This window comes from Tamandua tetradactyla, chromosome 1, assembly GCF_023851605.1.
Source record: "Tamandua tetradactyla isolate mTamTet1 chromosome 1, mTamTet1.pri, whole genome shotgun sequence".
In the NCBI taxonomy this organism is placed as follows: Eukaryota; Metazoa; Chordata; class Mammalia; order Pilosa; family Myrmecophagidae; genus Tamandua; species Tamandua tetradactyla.
In genome coordinates, this window is record NC_135327.1 from 119,117,747 (window position 1) to 119,139,462 (window position 21,716).

General features: G+C 39.6%; 1 protein-coding gene across 1 annotated transcript in view; it reads left to right on the plus strand.

Annotated features, from left to right (window-relative positions):
- Positions 1-250: 250 nt before the first annotated feature.
- The window catches only part of SEM1 (SEM1 26S proteasome subunit), a 37,038-nt gene continuing 15,572 nt past the window's right edge, over positions 251-21,716 (plus strand). Inside the window, exon 1 of the mRNA XM_077123253.1 lies at positions 251-455. Within this exon, the coding sequence (XP_076979368.1) occupies positions 380-455 (76 nt within the window). The 5' untranslated portion in view covers positions 251-379. The remainder of the gene's footprint in view (positions 456-21,716) is intronic.

Genomic DNA, 21,716 nt, shown 5'->3' on the forward strand with positions numbered 1-21,716 from the left:
AAACTAGATCTTTATGCAGTCTACCTCTTTAGATTTCCTGTCTCAACTGTAAACCAAGTAAAAGTGTTTAATTTTTCTGCATATTATGTATCTTTCCCAGTCAGGGAAACCTACAGTGAACACAAATTCGACAATTAAAAGTGTCCACTTAAAATGGTGAAGACGCAAATAACCCACTAACTCTGAACGACCGCTAAACCCTCAGGAAGCGCTGGGCGGACCTCAGTATCCCAGCATTCACCGCTCTGTTCCGTAGCTCTGCCCTGGCGTCTCTATGGTAGCGCCGGCCTCGGAGACGGTCGCTGTGCGAAGATTGCTGTAAGGAAGAGTGAGGCTTCCTTTCTCCTTTCTGGCCTCGCTTTGGGTGCGGAGAGTCGTGATGTCAGAGAAAAAACAGCCGGTAGACTTGGGTCTCCTAGAGGAGGACGACGAGTTCGAGGAGTTCCCTGCCGAAGGTAACTGGCCGAGCCCTTCGGCCTCTGTGCCCGCGGACAGTGACTCAGGCCTCCGAGTGGAAGCGGCGTGTCCGCTCGGGCCCGACTCTGGGGCCCCGGCGAGAAGTCTGGCTCTCCGCAGCGCTCTCGTAAGGCCCTGGACGCCCGACCCTCCGCGTCCCTGCCTTCGGCTCCCGGCTGTCACCGTGGGAGTCACGGGCGAGGTCAAACGGCTTCTCCTTTGGGAGGAGGCATGGCGACCCCGGGCTCCCAGCACTGTCCGACATGGCTCTTTTACACTTAAACTAGATTATCTTCCACCACGTTCATGTCTGTTTTATTTTCCCTTGTTTTAGCAGCTTTCGTTGCTAAAGAAGCTTTCGTTTCTTTCCAAAATTAAATTGTTTCCTGGTTATGCTAAGATGTTGCAAAGTGAAGCCTGTTACGTAGGACCGTGTTGTTTAATTCACGTATTGCCTTACGCTTGTTCATCATTTTTGGTCACTTAGTTTCGAACTAACTTTAAGTTTACTTCCATGGTTGCCAGGAGGACCTTTAGTTTTCTCAGTGAAGTTAATACCACATAACTATCATTTATAATCATAAATAGTAATACTTATTGAGTGGTTACTATGTTGACAGGCACTTGGGTACTGGTATTACAACTTTTCAGCTAAAGAAACAGAAGCTTGGAATGGTTGAGAAACTTGCCAGTTTTATTCAACTGGCTAGAAATGATGGAACTGAAATTAACTATTAGGTAGCTTTAGGTAGCTTTTCTGAAGGTGGTTGGTAGAAAGAAGAGTGATTAATGGTATACACATCTGTTTTATTAAGCAGTTAATGCTTCACTAAAATTGTCCTAGATTGTACCCCATCATGTTCCTATTGTGCTTAAAGGTATAAGCTGAAGCATTTATTTTATTTATCTTGTGCTCTGTTTTGTTTAGTGGAAGAGAACATTAGTATGAATGCTAGAGGAATTCAGACTAACCTAAAGCACATTTCTTTTGAATTCTGGAGTTCATTATATGTCGTGAGCGTTGTTTGGTTTTTGTATTTTTTTTGTTGGTTGATTTATCCAGTCAAGGTTTTTTTTTAACTCTCTTTTCAAGTTGATTGATAATCCCCAAACACTGAGCTATGTAGTAGAAAAGTGACTCACTGAGGGCAGGATTCACTTCTTAGTCAAACTTCATGTACATTTGATTTGTTTCAGCAACTTGTATTTCATCTGTTTTTACTTTGTGTAGTTTGTTCGTGTTCTAAGTTTATGTGGTGAGCAGCAAATTTTTGCTAGTTGCTAGTTACTTAGTAAAAGACTCCATCTAAAATGAAGAGGAAAAGCAAAGATGCTTAAAATATTTTCTCAAAAGACAAAGGCATCTCATGGTAGACTGGTTTGTAGTATTAAGTAACTCACCATTTATTGGTTACCTTACAGAATATTTGTTTTTAAGTTTGAAGTGGTACCTAATTCATTCTTGAGAAACAACAATGGCTTTTATTCAAGTAGTTTTCTTCTCTGGTTTATAGTTCGAATAGGTTTTCCTAACATGCTAATTTGAATTAGTGAGATTTTGCTGGAAACAAAGTTAGCTGGCTGGGTGAAATTACTAAATATTTACTAACTAATATAAACTGCTCTGATAAATAACAGGCAACTTGGAAAAGTGTTACTAAGGAATAATTTATCTTTGAGACTGTGTATTTCTTATATTTTTGGCCTAATCATGTTGAGTTGTCCTTGTTACTGAAAATATGATCCATGGACCAGCAGCCTTGATACTACCTGGGAGCCTGTTAGAATGCAGCATCTTGCCCTCACTTTAGACCTATTGAATCAGTCTCGACTTGACTAAGATTCCCAAGAGATTTGGGAATTAAAATTGAGAGGGGCTGCTTTTTAAAACATTGGCTTATTTTGAGTCTTTCAGTTTTGAGTTTTTGGTTCAATTATTAATTACTTTCAAGTGCTTTCCCTTTGGGTATTTGTGTGTGTGTGTGTGATTGTCTTTCTGGTAAATTTGCCATTAACAAACTTACTAGCAGATAAAAAATGAAATTACCGTTGTTAAGCATGCCTCTAACCATCTTAATACTACTGACCTTTAGGAAATCTTACTTTTAAAGGCCCTGATGAGTTTCAGGTCCTACACAGAATGGACGCTGTTCCTGTCTAAGGGAGTTTGCAGAATAGAGCCTGCCACATGAAAGCCATTACTGGTTATTACTGAAATTGTGTGTCCCTAATTTGACCAGCGAATTGTCTGCCTTTTGGCAGTGTTGTCCCTCCATCTCATCCTAGATAAGAACTTCTTTGGTGGGATGTTAATTTAGTCCTTTTAGGGAACGAGAACTTTTATTTTATAAAGGAACTGGAAGTTGTTCTTGTTGCGTTATGGAAAAATCTTAAGAATATTTAAAATGTAATTGAATTTGCCTTCAGAAGTAATGGTATTTGCAAGAGAATGCTAATAGGTATTCTATAATTTTTATTTTTTATTTTTTTATAGCCAATGAAACTGCTGGGTAGTTTGAAGAAATCAGGAGCAGGATTATTACCCATCTCCCTACCCACATTGGATAACTCCTGTGGTTATTGATGAGACTGTGTCTGTTGAGAAAGACAAAAAGCTGATGGCTCCCTAATGCTGTTCAGCATTCTGTAATAACAGAGGCACTCTCCCTTTTCCCTCACAAAGAAGTATGTTATCTTATACTGGTTTTTAACTCGGAGAATTTATTTGGGTGTCCGTTTACTCTGTGGGTGGGAGTGTGAAGTAACTACCAGCATTTAGTGAATAGAGGTTAAGGATTTTAAATGTCCTGCTATGCATAGACCGGTCCCACACAAGGAAAAATTGTACTATGAAAATTGCCATTGAAAAATATTTACATGTTGGATACCAACTGGACTAAACAATCAACAGAATGGTTCCTTAGAATCTTAAATGAAGAAGGTAGAGGTCACAAACATTGACTGTCAGTTTACCTAGAGCCAAAAGGAGTTTTGATATTTGCAGTTGTAAAGTGTAGTATAGTGGACGCAAAAACAATACCTTCAAACATCGAAATTAGTTACATGATAGTAAAAGATGACAAATTCATGTTACTAAAAATTTTTAAGAAAAAAAATTCTATATAATGAATGCCAGAATGCCTGTTCAGTTTCCATTCTTAATAATCATATGCAACAAGTAAGTAAAGAAAGTTTTTGAATCCAAGTATGAATAAGCATGATTAATTTAGAATCAGGCTTAGGTTCAGATCCACCATTCATAAGCTATTAGCTTGTTAGTTCATGTTAATTAATCTTGTCTTTAAAATATTTTTATAGTATAATATATAAGAGTTATACCAGTAACTGCATATGGTAAAAAATTTTAAACATTTTTATTGTTAAATATAACATATATACAAACAAAAGAAAGGAAAAGCAATGATTTTCAAAGTACACTTCAAGTAGATGCAGAACAGATTTCAGAGTTTGTTATGGTTTACCGTTCACTATTTCAGACTTTTCCTTCTAGCTGCTCCAGAACACTGGAGGCTAGAAGAAATTTTTGTTCTTTTTTTTGTGGAAAATAACATATACATAAAAGAAAAAAAAAAAAGCACATTGCAACAATTAGTTGTAGAACAAATTTCAGAGTTTGGTATGGGTTACCCTTCCACAATTTTAGTTTTTTTACTTCTGACTGCTCCAACATACTGGAGATTAAAAGAAGTATCAGTATAATGAATCAGCAATCATACTCATTTGTTAAGCCTTACCTTCTCTGTTTAACTCGACCATTACCTTTGATCTTTCTCACACTCTTTAGGGTTATTTGGGCTATGCCCATTCTAACTTTTTCATGTTGAAAGTGGCTGTCATTAATATGGGATAGGGGGATGAAACTAGTTGATGTTCTGGAAAGATTGGGCCCTCTGCATTTCAGGACTTACCTGGTTCAGGGACCCATCTGGAGGTTGTAGGTTTCTGGAAAGTTACCCTAGTGCATGGAACCTTTGTAAAATTTTATATAACACCCTAGGTGTTCTTCAGGCTTGGCTGGACTGTATATGGTAAAAATTTTGAACCTATGAAAGGGTATAAATTTGAAAATAAAAGCACCGTTCTTCCTCACCTTTCCCCCTCCAAATTTCTCATACAACATTAACCCTGTTAAAATGGAGTTTTTAGTGTCTTCCAGAATTTATCTGTTGTGTTTGTTTGTAAATAGCCATTAAATGCACACATAAAGTACCATTTTTCCGTTATCCTCCTTGCTTTTTATCACTTAATATAGCTTACATACTTTTCCCTATTAATATAAAGATTTACCTAATACTTTTTATAGTCTATTGTATACATGTTATATCATTTAACTAGTAGTCATTTACTGATAGATGTCTAGGTTCTTAGCTTTTTTTTTGTTTGCGTGTTTTTATGTGTCATTTAGTTTTTACTATTATAGAACATGCTGCAGTGAATATTCTTACATCTTTGTATTTATGTTTTTGTGCTTATTTATTCAGTAGACTCCTAAAGCAGAAGTTGGCAGATTCCTTTTTATTTCTTTTTTAAATTTATTTTTTTATTCCCTGAGCAAACTCACAGAATGGTTTGAGAGTATAGTACAAACAACTTTTTTTTTAACCATTTGAGATAAGTTGCCAACCTGATGCCCCATCACCCCTGAATACTTTAATGTATATTTCCTACAAAGGTGTAGTTAAAATAAACCAGAATCAGGAAACTAACACTGATACATTACTATCCTCTGATCCTTAGATCCTTTTCAGGATTTACCAGTTCTCTTAATGTGTTGATTCAGAATCCTGAGTTGTCAGTGTCTCTTTAGTCTTGAACAGTTCCTCAGTATGCCTTGACGTTTATGATTTTGACGGTTTTGAAGATTACAGGCCAGTTATTTTAGAGCATGTCTCTTAATTTGAATTGGTCTCGTATTTCCACATGAATAGAAGTTCAAGCTCTGAATCTTCACAGAAATAACACGTTTGTGATCCTGTTTTTTTCTCATTGCATCCTCACTGTAGAAACATGGTTCTCATTTATTTATTGATGGTATTCACTTTATTAAGGTAGTGTCCATCAGGTTTCTCTAGTGTGAACTTAGGCTTTTTCTCTTTGTAATAAGTTTTTGTGGGGAGGGTCTTTGAAATTCTTTTATTGGGTAATTTTAGCTTATCAAGTTTGCAAGTTATTTAATATTTAATTTACTTTATAATATTAAAAACTTCTAAATTAAAAATATAAAATGTTACAATTGAATGTTTGTCCAAAAGAACTTTAAAAAGTATAGTGTGGTTATTCATATAACAATAGCATACATTGTGTAAAGATGCATACCTATAAAAAAAGAAATACAAAGAAATTTATCAGAATAAAAAAAAAAAAATCCCAATTTAGGATGAGAGGTGTGACCAAAGATATTAAACAGTAAAAACCGCTTTGAAAAATTATTTGATTGGCTATTTCATTGAGTCTATGGAATGATTTAAATAGTGTTTAATGTTACTACTTGGTGGTTGCTAAAAATTACTTATTGAAAGATGAAATGTGGTGATGAACTGTGAAAACATTGAGGGGGAGAAAAACTAGAGTTTCAAAAACAATGTGCTCTTTTTTGGAAATATTTAAAATTTACCATTTTTTTTTTTTTTAATAAAAAAGCAATAGTTTTCAAAACACTCTTCAAAAAGTGGTTACAGGATAGATCCCAGAGTTTGTCATGGGCTACCATATGATCCTCTCATATTTTTCCTTCTAGCTGCTCCAGAAATTAGGAGGCTAGAGGGCTTAAGTACTTTTTTATCATCACAATCGACTTTTTTTCCTTCTTTTTTTGTGAACAATAACAATGTATATACAGAATGCTATAAATTTAAATATAAATTTCCAACTAACCACAATTAGTTGTAGAACATATTTCAGACTTTGACGTGGGTTATAATTTCACAATTTTAGATTTTTACTTCTAGCTGCTCTAAAATACTGGACTAAAAGAGATAACAATTTAATGACTTAGCATTCATAATCATTTGTTAAGTCCTATCTTCTATGTATAATTCCACCATCACCTTTGATCTTTCCATACCTCTCATTGGGGTTGTTTGGGCTATGGCGGTTCCAGATTTTTGATACTGAAAGGGTCTGTCACTAATATGGGATAGGGAGATGGAATTATCTGATGTTCTGGAGAGGGTGAACTAGGTTTCAGAACTTATCTGGACCAGGGACTCATCTGGAGGTTGTAGGTTTCTGGAAAGTTACTCTAGTGCCTGGAACCCTTATGGAATCTTATAAATTGCCCTAGGGGTTCTTTAGGATTGGCTGGAGTGGTCCTGGTTGGAGGTTGACAGGTTATGGGTAGCAAGGTCCACCTGAAGCTTGCATAAGAGCAACCTCCAGAGTAGCCTCTTGAGTCTATTTGAACACTCTCTGCCACCAATACTTTATTAAGTACACTTCTTTTCCCCCATTTGGTAAGGATGTAATTGTTGATCCCATGGTGCCAGGTCTGGATTCATCCCTGGAAGTCCTCTCCCATGTCACCAGGGAGACTTTCACCTCTGGATGTCGTGTCCCACATAGGGAGGAGGGCAATGATTTCACTTGCAGAGTTGGGCTTAGAGAGACTGAGGCCACATCTGAGCAACAGCTGAGGTCCTCCAGAAGTAACTCTTAGGCATGCCTGTAGGTAGTCTAAGCTTCTGTGTAACCAACATAAGCTTCACAAGAGTAAGCCTCATGATCGAGGGCATGGCTTATTGATTTGGGTGTCCCTAAAGTTTGACAGTATTAGGGGATTCCCGGATGGTAAGGTTTAATAGTTCCATAGTCTTTCATAGTCTTTCTCCCCTCTTTCAGGGAACTTTGCCAATACTTTTTGATTATCTGGTTAATATGCCCTAGGATGTTGCCTAGATAGGCATTACAATAATCTATACAGGATTAAAGGACCTCTTTGTCATTCTGTGCTCTCTGTGTTTTAGTTGTTCAAATGAGCTATACAGATAGGTTGAATTAGATTATGCATTACCGAAAATTTCAGGTCCAGATCAAATAAACCTTTCTTCCATTGGTCTCAAAGAATATGTGTGGTTCTAAAATACAGACACTGTCTTCCTTACCCTGTTTCTGAATTACTTTAACCCCATCCTGTTTGGCTGCATTCTTATCTCTAAATATCAGGTTATATATATAAAACTGCCTCTCAAAATCCAGAAATAATAATCACCCCTCCAGACTTAATGTATCTGCTCTAAAAGCTTACAATCTAGGCTTCTGTTTTCTTATAAGTGCTTTCTAAAGGTGACCATACCACTGTTGTTTTTTGTTTTTGGCTTATTTTGTCTCACCAAATGTCCCATATGTTTATTCACATTGTTGCATGCCTCATGGCATTGTTCCTTTTCGTAGCAGCACAGCCTTCACTCATAAGTATACACCATTGTTCGCTGTTCTACTTCTCCATCAGTGCATCCTTTAGTGACTTGCATTCATTGGGCATCATGTAGAAGGCCCAAAGTCCACAGTCCATCAACATTCTCAATTTTAGATAATTTTATTGTTTCCAAGAGACAAAAAAACAATAAACACAACTTCACAAATAGGAAATCTAAACCTTCTCTTAACTCTTGTCCCTCACTCCATTATTTACCTCTGCTGTTGCTGTGGTAGTGCTGGTGGTTTCCTTTTGAACATAGCTCATAGCATGCAATAGCAGTTTTCTCCCTGTACCCTGGACTTAAACACTCTTTATATAAGAATCATATCTTTGAAGTAATTCTTACAAGAACTCATTCATATTTTTAGTGTGAGTCCGTGGGGCATGTAGGTCTATACAACCCCTTTCAATCTTGTTCATCTTTAATATGGTAATATTACTTCTAGACCTACTAGAGAATCACCTTTGCTCCTATTTATTCCCTTACATTGGAGTTCAACCTCATTAGCTAACAGTTCACCCATCTCTAACTTCTATGTATCTCTAAGTCCCCTGATTTCTGTATTTTAAGTCTCTGATTGTACCTTTATGCTGATTATAAAAGTGGAATCATACAGTATCTGTCCTTTTGTGTCTAGCTAATTTTGCTCAGCATTGTGTCTGCAAGACTCATCCATCCTGTCATGTGTGTCAGGATATCATTTTGTCTTACTGCTTCATAATATTCCATCGTATGTATATACCACATTTTGTTGATCCACTCATCTGTTGATGGGCATTTGGTTTGTTTCCATCTTTTGACGATTGTGAATAATGCTGCTATGAACATCGGTGTGCAAATGTTTGTGGTGTCATTGCTTTCAGCTCTTCTGGGATATACCAAGTAGTTTTTTGCTGGGTCATAGGGCAACTTTTAGTTTCCTAAGGAACCACCAAACAGTCTTCCATAGTGGCTACACCATGGTACATTTCCACCAGCAGTATATAAGTGTCCCAGTTTCTCCACATCCCCTCCAACATTTATAGTTTCCTGATTGTTTAATAGCAGCCATTCTTGGTGTTATCTCATTGTAGTCTTGATTTGCATTTCCCTTATAGCTAGTGAAAATGAGCATCTCTTCATGTGCTTTTGAGCCATCTGTATTTGCTCTTCAGGAAAATGCCTATTCATAACTTTAGGCCATTTTATAATTGGATTGTTCTTTCATTGTTGAGTTGTATGATTTTTTTTGTATGTGCAGGAAATCAAAACTTTGTCTGGTATGTGATTTCCAAATATTTTCTCCCATGAATTGGCTGCCTCTTCAGCTTTTAGACAAAGTCTTTTGAGGTGAAGAAGCATTTGACTTTGAGGAGTTCCCATTTATCTATTTTTTCTTTTGTTGCTTGCTGCTTTGGGTGTAAAGTTTAAGAAGCTACCTCCTATTACTAGGTCTTGAAGATGTTTCCCTACATTTTATTCTAGAAGCTTTATAGTGCTTGTTCTTATATTTAGGTTTTTGATGCACTTTGAATTAATTTTTGTGTAGGGTGTAAGGTAGGAGTTCTCTTGGCTATTGATATCCAGTTCTTCCATGCCCAATTATGGAAAAGACTATTTTGTCCCAGTTCAAAGGATTTGGGGGCCTTGTCAAAAATCAGTTGACTACAGATTTGGTTGTCTATTTCTGCACTCTTAATTCGATCCCACTGGTTGATGCTTCTTGTCTTTGTGCCAGTACGATGCTGTTTTGACCACTGTGGCTTTATAATAGGTCTTAAAGTCAGAGAGTGTTAATCCTCCCACTTCCTTCTTCTTTTTAGGATGCTTTTAACTATTCAGGATCTCTTTCTCTTCCAGATGAATTTGGTAGTTAGCTTTTCCAAATCTTCAAAGTAGGTTGTTGGAATTTTGATTGGTACTTTGTTGAATCTGTAGGTCAATTTGGGGATAATTGACATCTTAACTATACTTAACCTTCCTGTCCATGAGCAGGGAATGTCTTTCCCCCTGTTTAGATCTCCTTTGATTTCTTTTAGCAGTGTTACGTAGCTTTCTGTGTACAAGTCCTTTACGTCCGTAGTTAAGTTCATTCCTAAGTATTTGATTCTTTTAGTTGCTATTTTGAATGGAAGTTTTTTTTAACTGACTCTTCATCTAACTCATTGCATGTGTATAGAAATGTTGCTGATTTTTGCACATTAGTTTTATATCCCACTGCCTTGCAGAATTTGTTGATTAGCTCAAGTAACTTTGCTGTAGATTTCTCAGGATCTTCCAAGTATAGTATCATATCATCTGGAAATAATGACAGTTTCACTTCTTCCTTTCCAATTTGGATGCCTTTTCTTTGTCCTGCCTGATTAGCTAGAACTTCTAGCACAGTGTTGAATAATAGTGCTGACAGTGGGCATCCATGTCTTGTACCTGATCTTAGAGAAAAAGTTTTCACTGTCTTTCCATTACGATGCTGGCTATCAGTTTTTCATATATTCCCTTTATTATATTGAGGTAGTTACCTTTGATTCCTATCTTTTGGAATGTTTTTATCAGAAAAGGATGCTGAATTTTGTCAAATACTTTTTCAACATCAATCAAGATGATTGTGTGATTTTTTTTCTCTTTTAATTTTGTTAATGTGCTGTATTACATTAATTGATTTTCTTGTGTTGAACCATCCTTGCATTTCTGGTAGAAACTCCACTTGGTCAGGTTCATGTGTCAATTTGGCCAGGTGGTGGTACTTGTTTGTCTGGCTGGGCAAGGGTTGGCCTGTATGTTGCTATGAGGACATTTCATAGAATTAAATTATGATCACTTTGGCTTCATCCACAGCTGATTCCATTTGTAATCAGCCCTGGTGTAATGTACATGAGGGGATCCAGAGGCTTAGAAAGATTGGAATATTAGAGTGGATTTGTCATGCAAAGTCTGCTCTTACACCCCAGGAATGTCCAGAGGATGCACCTTTTACCAGAACAGTGAGAAATAAATTTGTGAGACTGGTGCCATTATCCCCGAAGAGCTCTGTAGTTGCACTTCTCTGTAAGTCAGCTGTTACCGTAGGAACTGCTGTCACTGAGCTGGAATCCTTAAATATAATGGGGATAATGGGATCCCGAGTTGACAGAAGCCAGGTGGCAGCACTTAATCACCAAAGACAGGGTGGACGTGGCTATTATAATAGCCAGCAAACTCAAAGCAGGAGTCAGAATAATCTGACTCGCAGAGATTTGTGCCATTGGCTAGTAAATCATGGGGTACTTACAAGTACTATAGATGGGCAGTCTGCTAAATTCTTGTTTGAGCTGTATAAACAAAAGAGTTCTAAGTCAAGTGAGCAGAAGTCTAACTTGAACTGCAAAAACACAGAGTCTCAGCCCCTTAATCAGTTTCCAGACTTGAGACAGTGTACAGAACCAGAGCCCCCTGAATGAAGGAGAGGCCATTATTCAGTGTAACAGAGAACCCTGTTACATTGCCACAGATTTATACTGTTAATCTTCCTCCAAGCCTTCCCCAAGGAGACCGACGGCCTTTTACCAGGGTAACTGTACGTTGGGGAGAAGGAAATGATCAGATATTTTGGGGATTATTAGATACTGGTTCAGAAGTGACATTAATTCCAGCGGACCCAAAACATCACTCTGGTCCACCAATGAGAGTGGGGGCTTATGGAGGTCAGGTGGATGGAGTTTTAGCTCAGGTCCATCTCACAGTGGGCCCAGTGGGCCTCCGGACCCATTCTCTTGTTATTTCCCCATATTTGGCATAGACATTGGCTCTCTAACTTGTGGAGTGAGGGTTATTATGGTGGGAAAGACTAGGAAGCCACTAGAACTGCCCTTACCAAGCAAGATAGTAAATCAGAAGCAATACTGGATTCCTGGAGGGATTGCAGAGATTGCTGCCACTCTTAAGGACTTGAAGGATGCAGGGGTTATGATTCCTACCACATCCCCATTCAGCTCTCCTATTTGGCCTGTGCAGAAAACACAGGCCAAATAGGAGATGGGCCTTGAGGATGACAGTGGATTATTGTAAACTCAACCAGGTGGTAACTCCAGTTGCAGGTGCTGTTCCAGATGTATCATTGCTTGAGCAAATCATTACATCCCCTTGCACCTGGTATGCAGTTGTTGATCTGGCAAACACTTTTTTTTCAATAGCCGTTAGTAAGGACCACCAAAAACAGTATGCTTTCAGCTGGCAAGTTCAGCAGTATGCTTTCACTGTCCTACCTCAGGGGTATATAAATTCTCCAGCCCCAGGTCATAATCTTGTCCATAGGGACCTTGATCATTTCTCCCTCCCATAAGACATCACACTAGTCCATTATATTGATGATATTATGTTGACTAGACCTAGTGAGCAAGAAGTAGCAACTATTCTAGACTTACTGGTAAGGCATATGCGTGTCAGAGGATGGGAGATAAGTCCAACAAAAATACAGTGATATGGCCTTCCATATTAGTGAAATATTTAGGTGTCCAGTGATGTGGGGCATATCAAGATATTCCTACTAAGGTAAAGAATGAGTTGCTGCATCTAGCCCCTCCTATGACCAGAAAAGAGGTACAATGCCTAGTTGGTCTCTTTGGATTTTGGTGACAACATATTCCTCATTTGGGTGTGCCACTCTGGCCCATTTATTGAGTGACCAGAAAAGCTGCTAATTTTGAGTGGGGACCTGAGCAAGAGGAGGCTCTGCAACAGGCCCAGGCTGCTATACAATATACTCTGATACTAGGACCATATGACCCAGCAGATCCAATGAAGCTGAAAGTGTCAGTGGCAACTGGGGATGCTGTTTGGAGCTTCTGGCAGGCCCCTATAGGAGAATCACAATGCAGACCTTTAGGATTTTGGAGCAAAGCCATCTGCTGCAGATAACTACTCTTCTTTTGACAAACAGTTTTGGCCTGCTACTAGGCCTTAGTAGAGACTGAACGCTTAACCATGGGTCACCTAGTTACCATGAGACCTGAGTTGCATATCGTGAGCTGGGTGTAGTCTAACCCACCGACCATTAAGTTGGGCGTGCGCAGTAGCACTCCTTCATAAAATGGAAATGGTATATACGAGATAGGGCCAGAGCAGGTCCTGAAGGCACAAGTAAGTTACATGAGGAAATGGGCCAAATGTCCATGGTCTCCACTCCTGCCACATTACCTTCTCTTTCCGAGACCAGAGCTATGGCCTCTTGGGGAGTTCTTTACAGTGAATTGACTGAGAAAACTCCGGCCTCGTTTACAGATGGTTCGGCACGATATGCAGGTACCACCCAAAAGTGGACAGCTGCAGCATACAGCCCCTTTCTGGGGTAACCTTGAAGGACAGTGGTGAGGGGAAATCGTCCCGGTGGGCAGAACTTCGAGCAGTGCACCTGGTTGTTCATTTTGCTTGGAAGGAGAACTGGCCAGAGATACGTTTGTATACTGATTCTTGGGCTGTTGCTAATGGTTTGGCTGGATGGTCAGGAAATTGGAAAGAGCATAATTGGAAAATTTGTGACAGAGACGTCTGGGGAAGAGGTATGTAGATAGATCTTTCTGAGTGGGCTAAAAAAACATGAAGATATTTGTGTCCCGTGTGAGTGCTCATGAGAGGGTGACTTCAGCAGAGGAAAGTTTTAATAATGAAGTGGATAAGATGATCTGTTCTGTGGATACCTCAGCCTCTTTCCCCAGCAACTCCTGTTATTGCCCAATGAGCTCAAGAACAAAGAGGGCATGGTGGCAGAAATGGAGGTTATGCATGAGCTCAGGAACATGACTTCCACTCACCAAGGCTGACCTGGCTACAGTCACTTCTGAGTGCCCAGTCTGCCAGCAGCAGAGACCCACACTCAGCCCCCAATATGGCACCATTTCCCAAGGTGACCAGTGGCTACATGGTGGCAGGTTGATTACATTGGACCACTCCTTTCATGGAAGGGACAGTGATTTGTTCTAACTGGAATAGACACATACTCTGGATATATATAGGTTTGCTTTCCCTGCACCAACGCTTCTGCCAAAACTACCATCTGTGGGCTTACAGAATGCCTTACCATCGTCGTAGTATTCTACACAGCATTGCTTCTGATCAGGGAACACACTTCACAGCAGTGAAGTGCAGGAATGAGCACATGCTCATGGAATTCTCTGGTCTTACCATGTTCCCTATCATCCAAAAGCAGCTGGATTGAACGGTGGAATGGGCTTTTGAAATCTCAATTACAGTGCCAACTAGGCAGCAGTACCTTGAAGGGCTGGGGTAATGTTCTTCAGGAGACTGTGTATGCTCTGAATCATCGTCCACTGTATGGTGCTGTTTTTCCATGAGTCCAGGAACCGTGGGTCCAGAAACCAAGGGGTGGAAAAGGAAGTGGCACCACTCACTATTTCCCCTAGGAATCCACTAGAAAAGTTTTTGTGTCCTGTCCCTGCAACCCTGAGCTCTGCTGATCTACAGGTTTTAGTTCCAAAAGGGGGAGTGCTTCCACCAGGAGAAACAACAATTCCATTGAACTGGAATCTAAGACTGCCACTGGTCACTTTGGGCTACTCATGCCCCTGGATCAACAAGCCAAGAAGGGGATTACTTTACTGGCTGGGATGATTGACCCTGACTGTCAGGGGAAAATAGGACTGCAACTACACAGTGGGGGTAAAGAAGAGTTTTCCTGGAATATAGGATACCCTGTAGGGCGTCTTTTAGTACTGTCATGCCCTGTGATTAAAATCAATGGAAAACTGCAACAACCCAATCCAGGCAGGACTACCAATGGTTCTGAAGCTTCAGGAATAAAGGTTTGGGTCACCCCACCAGGCAAAGAACCACAGCCAGCTGACGTGCTTGCTAAGGGTAAAGGGAACACAGAATGGGTAGTTGTTCTAGTTTGGTAACTGCTGGAATGCAACACACCAAAGACGGGTTGGCTTTTAATAAAAGGGGATTTATTTTATTAGTTCTTCAGAGGAAAGGCAGCTAACTTTCAACTGAGGTTCTTTCTTACGTGGGAAAGCACAAGGTGATCTCTGCTGGCCTTCTCTCCAGGCCTCTGGGTTCCAACAACTTTCCCAGAGGTGATTCTTTTCTGTTGTTCTGCATCTCCAAAGACCTGGGCTGAGCCGCGTGCTGACATGAGGTATGCTAAGCTGTCTGGGCTGTGCTACGTTAATCTCATTTAAGCACAGCCAGTTAACTCAAACATCAATTAATTCAGCAGGCAGGCCTCCTAGCTGACTGCAGATGTAATCAGGAACAGATGAGTTTCACATGGCATCGGCTCATGTCCACAGCAACATAACTGCGTCTTTACCTGGCCAAGTTGACAGCTGAATCTAACTACCACAGTAGTGGAAGAAGGTAGTGGTAAATATGAATTACAACCATGTGATCAGTTACAGAACCAAGGACTGTAATGCTGTTTTGTCCATGTTATACTATTTAAGTGTAAGATAACAAGTTTAAGAATGAGTATTACCCTATTCTGCACCCTATTCTGGGGAGATTTAATGTGTAACCTGTTATATGCAGGACAATTGAGTATTGTTAGGTGAGGAAAAAATGTGTGTTTTGCTGTTTGCTATTTAGAAATTAGGTATGGTTTAAGGTGATGAGTATAACTATCAAGTTGACAAGGGGGGACTGTCATTGTTAGGTTCATGTGTCATCTTGGCCAGGTGGTGGTACTTGTTTTTCTGGTTGGCCTGTTTTTGCTATGAGGACATTTCATAGAATTAAATCATGATCATTTTGGCTTCATCCACAGCTGATTCCATTTGTAATCAGCCAGGGGAATGTCTTCTGTAATGACTGGTGCTTAATCTAATCACTGGAAGCCTTTTAAGGAGGATTCAGAAGAGACAGGCTCTCTTCCTGCTTTGGCCAGCAAGCCTCTCCTGTGGAGTTCGTCCAGACCCTCCACGATTGGATGACTCCATGATTGGAGTCATCAGCTTCACAGCCTGCCCTACGGATTTTGGACACTATACGTCCCCACAGTTACGTGAGACACTTTTATAAATTTATATTTACAGATATTTCCTATTGATTCTGTTTCTCTAGAGAATCCTAACTGATACAGTCATAGTGTATATTCTTTTAATGTGTTGTTGGATTTGATTTGCTAATATTTTATTGAGAAGTTTTCTGTCTGTGTTCATTAGGGAGATTGGCCTGTGGTTTTCCCCTATATCATCTTTACCCGATTTGGTATTAAAATATTAGCTTCATAAGATGAGTTAGGTAGAATTCCTTTTTCCTCAATTTTTTTGAAAAATTAGAGCAGGATTGGTGTTAGTTCTTTCTGAAATGTTTGATGAAATTCCCCTGTGAAGCCATTTGGCCCTGGGCCTTTCTTTGTTGGAAGATTTTTGATGACTGAATCTGTGTACTTGGGATAGGTTTGTTGAGATCTTCTGTTTCTTCCTGAGTCAGTGTAGCTTGTTTGCATATCTGCAGGAATTTGTCCATTTCATCTAAGTTGTCTAGTTTGTTGGCATATAGTTGTTCATAGTATCCTCCTATAATTTCTTTTATTTCTTCAGGGTCTGTGGTAACACACCCTTCTCATTTCTGATTTTATTTATTTGCATCCTCTCTCTCTTTTTCTTTTGTCAGTCTTGCTAGTGGCCCATTAATTTTATTTGTTTTCTCAAAAAACCAACTTTTGGTTTTATTGATTCTTTCTGTTGTTCTTTTGTTCTCCCATTCATTTATCTCTTCTTTAATCTTTGTTATTTCTCTTCTCCTATTTGCTTTGGGTTTAGTTTGCTGTTCTTTCTCAAGTTCTTCCAGGTTTGCTGTTAAGTCCTCGAGTTTTGCTCTTGTTTTTTAATATGGGCATTTAAGGCAATAAATTTCCCTCTCAGCACAGCCTTTGCCACATCCCATAAGTTCTGATAAGTTGTATTCTCATTTTCATTCATCTCCAGATAGCTGCTGATTTCTCTAGCAATTTCTTCTTTGACCTACTGGTTGTTGAAGAATGTGTTATTTAATCTCCATATATTTGTGAATATTGGAGGTCCAACTTCATCCCATTGTGATCGAGAAGGTGCTTTGAATAATTTCAGTATTTTTAAATTTATAAAGATCAGTTTAGTGCCCCAGCATATAATCTATCCTGGAGAATGTTCCATGAACACTAGAGAAGAATGTATAACCTTGTGCTTTGGGGTGCAATGGCCTTTGTATGTCTGTTAGGTCTAATTCATTTATCAAGTTATTTAACTTCTCGATTTTCTTGTTGATCTTCTGTGTAGTTGTTTTGTCTATAGAGGAGAGTGATATATTGAAGTCTTCTACTATTATTGTTGAAACATCTGTTGCTCCCTTCAGTTTTCCCAATGTCTGTCTCATGTACTTTGGAGTTCCTTGATTGGGAGCATAAACATTTATGATTCTTATATCTTCTTGGTGAATTGACCCTTTAATTAGTAAATAGTGCCCTTCTTTGTCTCTTATGATGTCTTTACATTTGAAGTCATTTTATTTGTCAGATCCATATATGCTTTTCCCTCTTTCTCTTTGTACTCTTTAAATTACCCTTAGTGGTACTCGTCAATTCTGTGCTTTCCTCCAGACCTCCCTCTCCTGTCTTTTTTTTTTTTTCAGCTGGCAGTACTCCTTTTAGTATTTCTTGTAGGGCCAGTCTGTTGTTGACAAATTCTTTCAGGACTTCTTTGTGAAAGCTTTTAATCTCTCCCTCAGTTTTTAAGAATAATTTGGCTGGGTACAGAATTCTTGCCTAGAAGTCTTTCTCTTTCAGGGTCTTGAATATATCATACCACCACCTTCTCACCTCCAGGGTGCTAGATGAGTATTCTGAACTCAGTCTTACTTGATTTCCCTTGTATGTAGTTTCTTTTTTCTCTTGCTGCTTTCAGGATTTTCTGCTTCTCTTCAGGATTTGACAGACTGCTTAGTATGTGCCTTGGGGAAAGCCTATATGGATTTATTCTGTTTGGAGTTCTTTGTGTTTCTTTGACTTTTATATTTATGTCCTTTATGAGGGTTGGGAAGTTTTCCCCTATTATATCTTCAGCTACTCTTCTTAGCCCTTTACCCTTCTCTTCTTCTGGGACACCAGTTATTCATATATTTTTGCGCTTTATCTGTCATTTCCCTGAGTTCCCATTCCATTTTTTCCATCTTTTTTGCCATTTGCTGTTTTCAGTCTTTGAAGTCAATTATCCTGTCCTCTATATCACTTATTCTTTCTTCTGTTTCTTCAAATCTGGTGTTGTGTGCCTCTAGTGTGTTTTTTATTTGGTCAACAGAGTCTTATCTCTGTGATTTCCACTATTCTTTTTATCCTTTCAAATTCCTCTTTATGCTCTTCTACTGTCTTCTCATCTCCTTTATGTCAATTGCTATCCCGCCATTTTATTGAGTAGAGTTGTATGAATATCTTTGTTTAGTTGTTCCACCGTCTGTGTCTTCTCTGGTGTTTTAATTTGGTCATTAGGCAGGCCCATATCTCTCTGCATTGTAATATGCTTAATGATCTTCTGCTGTCTTTGTCGCATGTAGATATCTTGATCGATTTACTTTAGGAGTTGATTTCTTTCAGTAGTGTAAGGCCTTGTGTTTGCAGGATGGTTGTACAGCAGGGAGCAGGTATGGGGTGGAGCACTCAGTACAGTTATTTGTTTCAGGGTAGGTATGGGCACAGGTTAGGGATGCTACACTGCTGCTTGTGAACATGGGTGCCCAGTGGCCAGGGGGGAATGTAGCTGTGTGGGTACACCAGCGCTGGTCTAAGGTCTGGGGCACTTCGTGCGCATGCATAGAGCCATGGCAGCAGGTTGGCATTATACCTTTGTGGATTGGGGGCAGATGTGATCCACCTGTGCAGGTCGGCACTTTCTCAGAGCTGGGAAGTAAGGCTGAGGGCTGTGCACATGCATGGTTTTAGGACTGCTGTAACGTGCAGTTCCCATAGCTGAATGACGTGATTGGGGGCCCGTGCGCATGTGTGGTCTTGGGAGTGCCATAGACGAATGCACTGAGCTCAGGGAGGGCGGGGTGAGGCTGTACGACACTATGATGGGGGTGAGGGGGACAAGGGGGGAGTTGCAGAGGTAGCCTAGGTATGGAGGTTAGTGCCTGCAGGAAACAGGGTGGGGGAGGTAGTGCTCGGGAGGGGTGCAGGAGAGGTGGAGGTGGGTTGGGATACACTTGGGGTAGGGGTGGGGGGCAGGTACGTGCACTGGGGGCTGGTGGGATGGGGGCGCCTGGAGTGTGGGGAATGGGAGCCGGTGAGGGGGTTCAGGTGCATGGGGTGTGGGGTGAGTTGCCTATCACGGGACTGTGCAGGTGAGGTTAGTGTACCCAAGCACGTGACCTGGCTTACTTCCTAGTCTTGTGTACCTGTCCATGCAGCCCCATGGGCTCCGCTGCTTCACACTTCCACACCAGGCTCCAGCTTTGTGCCTCTCAATTCCTTGGCCTCTGCAACCAGGGCTGCCACGTGTAGAAGACTCACTCAGTCTCAGCCGCACTCCCGAATTGCTGCCTCAGTCACCTTCTTGTCTCTTCTCTAACTTTTCCATGGAGCAGAGCTAATCTCAAGCTGCTCTAGTCAGCCATCTTCCCGGAAGTCCACCAAATATCTTTTTTCCACTTTGTGTGTTCTTTCGTACAGGTATTGTTTGGTACAAATGGTTTGTCCTTGTTCTGGATTATGTTTCTCTCCTGTCTCCCCCTCTCATCCCTCAAGTTCCCTTACAGTGATTAGCTCATAATAAACAATTTAATCATTCCATATGTATTTGTTGAGTGCTTCCTATAAGTCTGGCTCTGAGAGAGTATCAGCCACCATTTATCCGTACTAAGTGCTTTAGACACAGATTCATTTAGTCCTCACAGCACCCTGTGTGGTAGGTTTTATGCTTGGGCTTAGCAAAATCAAGTAACTTAAGTAAGGTCATAACTAGATGCTGTGCTGAGGTAAATTTGCTCCTTAGATAGATACCTGTCTTTGAACATAGTAAATGATATGAGTTAGGAGAGGTGTGCATCAATGTTTTCATTCTACTCTTCTTCAGTTACTTTGAGGTACTTATCGTGGGAGTACCTCCGATTAAACCAGAGCACCTTAGCTTTGGCTGGGTTGCCTGTTGGGCTTCAGGGTAAGATTTCATTTGAAGAAAAGTTTCCTTTTTCTGGGGTAAGAGAGAATTAAACAATTGGTGGTAAAGTGCAATAGCAGTTTCAAAGAAGGGGAAATTATTTCTGGTTTTGTGCAGTGTGAGGTAATAATATTTAGCAGGACTTTTAAAAGATACATATGTGGTAAAGGTATTCCAAAAGGATTATGTGCCTAGAGGAGGTAGTGTGCATGTGGCATATGTATTATATTTAGCTGTGAAGTCATGATTGCAAATGCAGGTAGTTTGGGGCCTAATCATGGAAAGCTTTAAGCCACATGACAAGTTAGGTTCGACCTCGTGCTTAGGCAGATGAGAGATTGACCAACCCACCAGAAGTAATTTGATACTATAAACAGAAAGACCAGTGTCAGGGATACCAAACAGAAAATCATTGAAATGGCTCAGGCTAGGGCCAGGGGCTTGAAATAGATTGTACCTTGAGTGAAGTAAAGGGAGGGAAGCAAGAAAAACAAGGGAGGTAGAAATGGTGATAGTATTTTGGCTATTAGTTTGATATGGAGTGCTGGGAATTAAGTCAGGGATTCTCAATTTGTATTTGCCTGTCTAGGAAGATGAGTGCTGGAGTTCAGACTGGGTGATGTGAAGGAGGATCATTACAGAGTGGGAAAACCTGATGCATTTAGGGCATGAGGACTGGGAAAAGTTGAGAGCAGTGGCTTTTGAGAATAGTAAAGAGAAGTAAAAGCACTAATAAAAAATGGGAACCAAAGTCAGCATGACTTTGTAGTGAAACCCTTTTTCCAGACCAGATAGTTTTTGTTTTGTTTTGGCATAGGCATGCTCTGGGAATCGAACCTTGGTCTCCAGTACAGCAGGTGAGAATTATGCCACTGAGCTACAGGTGCACCACCCCAGACTAGATAGTTTTTGAAAGAATTGTGTTTTTTGTTTTTTTTTTTCAAGGTAAGAATAATTATAAGTGATTTTTTTTGTAAGTTATTTTGAGCCTCTGTTTCAGACTCAAATAACTGAAAGCTTACATAACAGTCTGGTAGCAACATCATTTATGACTTGGTTTTGGTTGTTTGCTCTGAAGTTCCTCATTGACATTTTTGTTCTTTGTTGGAGAAAATATAGCAGTAGGGTGATACTAAGTTAGATACTGATTTCTGAGCCACTGAATAGACATTAATTTTGTAACATAATAGGTAGGTTTGCTCTGTGATAACCTACAGAAAATGAAATTTTAGAAAAATAATTTTAATCTATTCTGTGCAGCCTAAGCAAGAATAGATGTAAATTTATCTCTGAATGACTAGATTTGGTATGGCTTCATTATCATACTCATGGAGTGTAATGATTCTGTTTGCAACTATTACTGTTCTCCTTTATACTCAAGAATTAGAGTAAATGGAAATTTAAGAACAATGTAGAACTTCTTTGAGCCTTTGTTCTATTTTTATCTTCATGTAATGTTCTGCATGTATGTGTACATTTTTTATTTGAAGGAACTTTGCTGAAAATCAGTTTGTTTGTATTCCGAGTAGCTTTGCTGTTATGGAATGAATGAGAATTTGATGTTCCTGAAAATTGGTATAGAATAGAACATTTTTCAGCTGTACTTGATGTAAGTGCTATTTCCTCTTTATTTTTCTCCAAAGTAGTATACTTCATATTTTTAAGAGATTTAGGAATGTATATTGGAGAATGAGAGAATAAGTAATTTTAAGAACAT